General features: G+C 36.0%; 1 protein-coding gene across 1 annotated transcript in view; it reads right to left on the reverse strand.

Annotated features, from left to right (window-relative positions):
- Positions 1-651: 651 nt before the first annotated feature.
- Positions 652-6,189, reverse strand: part of LOC110026979 (SMR domain-containing protein At5g58720) — a gene marked incomplete in the record, with an annotated part of 87,056 nt that continues 81,518 nt past the window's right edge. The window contains 4 exon segments of the mRNA XM_020728225.1: positions 652-1,003; positions 3,979-4,049; positions 4,157-4,263; positions 4,338-4,405. Of these exon segments, the coding sequence (XP_020583884.1) occupies positions 869-1,003; positions 3,979-4,049; positions 4,157-4,263; positions 4,338-4,405 (381 nt within the window).

A 6,189-nucleotide genomic window follows, 5' to 3' on the forward strand; every position in this document is an offset into this window, starting at 1 on the left:
ACACATAGATCCAACCGTTTTTTTTTTTTTAAATATAATTTTTTCTTTAAAAAAATAAAAAATAACCAACCAACCATGTTTTGTATTTTTTATTTTTAAAATCATATAAATCATAACATTTTCAAAAAAAATTTCTAAAATCAAAAAATAAAAAACAAAATAGACTAAAAAAAATAAAAATAAAAAATAGAAAGTAATATCAAAGATGCCCTTAATATGAGCCAGTTAGTTTCAATATTGAGCACAATCAAACCAATCCAATGTATAACAGATCTAACAACTCAATTTGAACCAGCTCATTTTAATTTCAAGCTGGATCAGCTCGATTTAATTTTGAGCCTACTCGGCTCGAAATTGATTATAACGAGCCACGATTCAATTTCGAGTCAAACTAAGTGTAATCGATTTGATTCAACTCAGCCCAACATCGGATCATTAACAGGTTTATCTACTCATTACTCGAAGAATAAATAAAGATTACTAAAATATTTTCTCCATCATCACTATCATCGTTACAAAAACTCTAAGTTCGATTACATTCTACATGCGACGAGAAATAGTTTAACTTAAAATAATCTTGACAAAAATATACTTCATTGCAGGAACATTAAGTAAATGCCACACAAGATTAGATTAAAAAAAAAAGCAGAATGATATTTTGATCTCTGAATATAACCTATTCATTGAATCCCTCTTGAGTCACAAGAGCAAAATAGTGAATTTGTGACTTCTGCAATAGGCAGTTCTGCCAATAATATACAGAATGAGCAGAAGATTGGGACAAATGCCATCAGGGAAATCTAATAAACTAAAGTAATTAACTTGGCTACTATGTCAATGATATACATATCCTAGGAAGTGGATGTGTTTAGGGTTTATTTTCGTCAGAATCTACCTCAGATTCCATAAAACTAAATGTTCTTTGCCCCTCCAGACAAAGAAGTATGGTACCAGAATTTTCTTGATTGAATTTAATATCCTCCTTCTGAGCAAGGTCCAGTACCTGCAATGAATAATATGATGGCAAATGGTGAGTAATATTTTTAGTTTGTTTTTCAGTGCACAAAAATCAGCTTGTACTTTGTTATTGGGCTGTTTACATACATAACACCCGAAGCATTGTTATTTACAAATGTAGCACTCTCATTCATCTATTTTTTCAAATTCTCACTTAGATTTCAAAATTTATGATAAAACTCATGCCTATACTTTTCATTTTATCAATTTCTCAATGATTTGATCGTGACAAGCATAAATACATCGGTTCGGTGGTTCAAAAATACCACATGGGTGCTATATTTTGTAAATATCAATATTCAGGTGCTATGTATATATTATCCCTTTATCGACAACAACAATAACAACAAGCCTTTATCCCACTAGGGGTTGGCTACATTAATCCCTTTTCTCCACTAGGTCCTATTAAGTATCATATCTTCATTTAATTCTATTAGGTTAAGATCATTTTTTATATAATATGACCAAGTCCTTTTAGGTCTACCTCCGTCTCTCTCGTCATAAGTCGAATTTTAAAAATTTCCACTCCTAACTAGATCATCAGATGGTCAACGAATAATATGACCAAACCATCTACCATCTAAGACGACTTTCTCTATTTCTCTAATCTTGTCCGCCATTGGAGCTACACCAACCTATCACAGATATATATTCATTTCGCATTTTGTCTCTAAGTGTCAAGCCACTCATCCACCTAAGCGTTCTTATCTCAGCAATCCTTAACTTTGTTTTATGCTTATCTTTTAAAGGCCAACATTCTGCGCCGTAGAGCATTTCAAGTATGGCCACCATCTTATAAAATTTTCCTTAAAGTCTACATGGTACTTTTCTATCACAAATTAGACCCAATGCATTCCTCCACTTCAACCAACCAATTTGAATCTACTAATAACATTCAAATCTATATCACCATCACTTTGAACAATAGAACTAAGATATCTAAAATGTTAACACCTTCTAATGATTTGCTCACCATAGTTATCACTAGAGCTGCAGATACCGGGGACAACACAAATCACAATAGAAACAATAATATTATTGCTGAAATTGAAAACAGTAACAACGACAACGCCTCCCACATCAAATAATGACAGACAACACAACAATACCCCAGGGAAGGACAAAGGTGCAGGGTGGTGACTGGCCACAAGGTAGAGGCGGGGTGGAGGTTCCGGCGGTGGTGGGGGGGAATCGAGAGGGAGGGATTAACGGCTGGTAGCAGGAAGAGGTAATGGGTCATGGCAATGGAGGGAAAGGACTAGAGATGGTTATGGGTAGAAAGGAGGTGTGGCGGAAGGGCATAAGCACAAGGAACCAAGGGTTTGGAGGAAAGTAGCAGGCTGCTGACAAATCTGGGGCAGACATGGGAGGGGAAGAATGGCATGAACGAGAAGTGGCGGCTGGAAGCAGTGATCTGCGGGAAGAGTTCGGCTGGGGAAGATCGGCAGGGGTGGCAGCAGGCAAGGGAGGGGATGTCGGGGAAGATAACCACCTCCGGGGAGAGGGTTACAGCCGAGCACCACCCTATCCGTCAGATACAGCCCTCGAAAGGGAAAACAGGACGTTGGCGGCTGTCCACACAACTGAAATCAGAAGCAGCATAAAACTGAACCCTAAGACCTAAGAGCACATAAATACTTAGAAGATATGTGGAGGACGTAGGACCCCTCTTCTATTGGGTGGCAGCTCAAGCCTAAGGGTCAGCCAGCCCTAATGCCTCCCCCAACTAAACCGATTCAGCCCCTAGACTAGTTCAGTGGGTGGAGGACCATGTCAGGTACAACTACTATAATTGCATTTCATGTATTCAATTTTAGATCGACTCAATAGAAGCCTTTAGACTCCAATGTGGACCTCCAAAAACATAGTTAATGTATGACAGTAGTAGGTAAAATAATAGATTTATGCAATGAATGCACCAGCAATTGGTAAAGATTCACAAAGTTGGTTGATGAAACTACATTCTTAAGGAGCTTTCATTTCTATTTGTCCCTCCTACGTTTTTGCTAGATATAAGTTTTGATTTGTATGCATCCGTGGACCACATGAGCCTACCAAGGAAACCGTGGATCAACTGCTATATTTGAGGGGGAGAAAGTATTCTCCCTTAATTATCCACTATTGTGTTTTATTTATTTCCTTCTTATTATGATGATTCGAATTTCTATTCAATTGTATTAGGGTTAGCCTGAGTTGTGTATACACTTGTTAATTGTTATTTGCTTGCATTAAATGAATGAAAAATTAGAGAGTTTTTTACTTCTAAGAAAGTTTCTCCCAAATTCCACAGTAAGAATTGCAAATACCATTTTAAAATATATTCGACTAAAAAAATTATTTTTAAAATTTTCCTCTAGCCTGACAAGTAAATATCCTGTATCAGTTGAGCAAATACTAATAGTATGAATTATCCAGGCTCAATCAACTATATTGCTTTAAACCGAAAATCAAACTTATGACGTGTTTCATATCTTCAACTACAGGAAAAAAAAATTCATAAATTATATCTAGCTCGTGCAATGAGGCAAGCCTTTAGCAGCAGTTTAATGATAATTAAAAAAGCAGTTCAGCCGAAAACCATCAAAAATGAAATGGTGGCTTTGGGTTGTTGTGGCTTTACATGTTAATTATAGTTTCAGTTTTGATCAATTAAAAACCAGCGTATTTTTTGCTACAGCATTTGTTCCCTATATTTGGATCTTGATGTCATGAATCCATCTCCATTCAATTTTGCATTTCTTGCAAAAATATGAGTGGAATCAGATTAAAACAATAAACTAAAAAAATACTAACAAGAAAAACAAAATAAAACACTTCCAATTAAAACATTAAATAGAAGATAATGTAAGCCATGACATTAAGAAAAAATTTTGAATAATTATGCTTTTTAACAGTGATTCAAAATTCTGACAAATAAAGGAAAAACGCAGCAAAATGAGAACAATTTTAACTTGTCCATACCGCCCGCCTCAATTTGCCCAGTCCAACACCATTTGCGCCACACCCGGTTATAACTCTAAGAAAATGGACAGCTAGCCAATTTTTAAGAAATAATTAGCTTCAATACCATAAATACTTTTACATTTAAGAATAGAAACAGCAAAGAAAATGGTCACAGCATTTAACATGAGATACATACAAGGAATGTATGCGAACAGTAGTAGGTGAAGCTTCAAGAGCCGAATGGCTTGATTGACATGTTGCCCATGTAAATCAATCGTGACACTGTTTTTTATGCCCTTATTTCTGCATGAAAAATATGCTAAAACGTAATGTTAGAAGCACTTCCGGGATATAATTTTTAAAAATGATATAAGAACCTGGCCTCGAAAATCTCCCGGCTGGCTTTCTCATCTGCCTCATGAGCCAACTTCTTGTAGAATTTTCCCTAAATGAAATAAAAGTTTTCTTTTAACCAAAACAGTATCTCCATTGTTGACAAAAATGAGAATAAGACATCACAAAGTAAAACTTTATGGGTATGAAAATTTCTTGTACAAAATTGGTAGGCAGTTCAACCACTTCTCCAAATTGCAAGGATGCAATCTCAATTTCATATTAGTAAGAAACAAGGGCCTTAAACAGTATTATAAATTACTACAAATCCTCTAATTATCTTCTGCTATCCGAATTCTTATTTGCTCGAGTATCATACTACATTATTACATTTCCACCTGAAACACGAAGGTCCCAACACCTAGGTCATCATAATAATCATCATTAGCTTTATCCAACTATTTAGGGATGGCATTATGATTCCTCCAATTAATTTTTATCTTCAAGACTCTTTATTAATCTAATGTGTAGTATCTAATACACAAGGCCCTCATATCAGATTTATAATAATCATAATCTAACCACTAAGGCCAACATTAACTATTTAGGGTTGGCATTATGATTCCTCTAATTAATTTTTATTTTCAAGACTCTTTATTAATCTAATATGTAGTATCTAATACACAAGGCCCTCATATCAGATTTATAATAATCATAATCTAACCACTAAGGCCAACATGAATCCTCATTTTCCATTAACTTCTTACTAAGGAGGCATTAAACATATTTTGCGCATATTTTTGCAAATATTAACCATCATATGGATGCATTTTTGCTTTTCTCTCTATGTCCAAATCAACTAAAGGGTTGAGAAAGGAATGCATTGCAAAAGGAATAAAGTGTAATTAAAATGTAGAGTATTTGAAATACTTTTGAAGCTATTCGATTTTGTGTAAATTAAATGTAACAATTTGTATTTTTATATATGGTTTCAAGAAAAATGAAATCAATACAAAACATGCTTGGTGAGGGGGCTGTGTGACGCTGCGATAGGTGGAGACGGGTGGCAGCGGCGAACATCAACAACAAGCTGCAAATTGGGATGTCAGAATTTATTGGCAGTGGCAGGCTGCCAATGGTGGTGGCAGTAACAATGACGATAGCAACTGTAGGAGGTGTTGACCTCATTTTGAGGTCATTTTTCCTCTTCTTACTATGGTTTCCTATTGACCATCTTAGAGGACTAGTATTGGGATCCATCCCTCTTAGAAATTCAAGCCACTTCGTGATTCTCTTGTGGTGTCTTGCATGGGTGATATCAAATCATCGTCGTTTGGTCGAGTGGTTAAGGACCATGTGGAGACTCAGAGAGAAGTTCCCAATAGGATCTCAAACCCTAAGGAAACCACTTTAAGACTTTATCAACACACTCACACACACAAAATTCACAAAATCCACTCAGTTGCGCAAAATCGGACTAGAATTGAGCTTAAACAGAGTAAAAATGTGAACTTCTCCGGACAACCCTCGATGACGAAACGGATTGTGTCGGCGCGTCCGGAACGTCAATTTTAGCTATGGAGGACACCCATATTGCCATAATTCAGCATATGAGCAAATCGCACGCAAATCGATGAATTAGTCCAAACGACATCGGATGACGAAACGGACTGTGCCGGCACTTCCGGAGAGTCAATTTTACCCTGGAGGGATACCCACTTTGCTAGGGTTCCAAGCACGAATAAATTGCACGTTAATTAATATACTTAAATAATATAATATAATATAATATAATATAATAATACAAAAACAAAAAGAAATCCTTATTTTAAACCTCATTTCACCTAACCCGCATCTCGTAGCCTCACCTCCCTTCTTCCCAGTCGCGGCTCGATC

This window comes from Phalaenopsis equestris, unplaced genomic scaffold, assembly GCF_001263595.1.
Source record: "Phalaenopsis equestris unplaced genomic scaffold, ASM126359v1 Scaffold000410, whole genome shotgun sequence".
Taxonomy (NCBI): domain Eukaryota; kingdom Viridiplantae; phylum Streptophyta; class Magnoliopsida; order Asparagales; family Orchidaceae; genus Phalaenopsis; species Phalaenopsis equestris.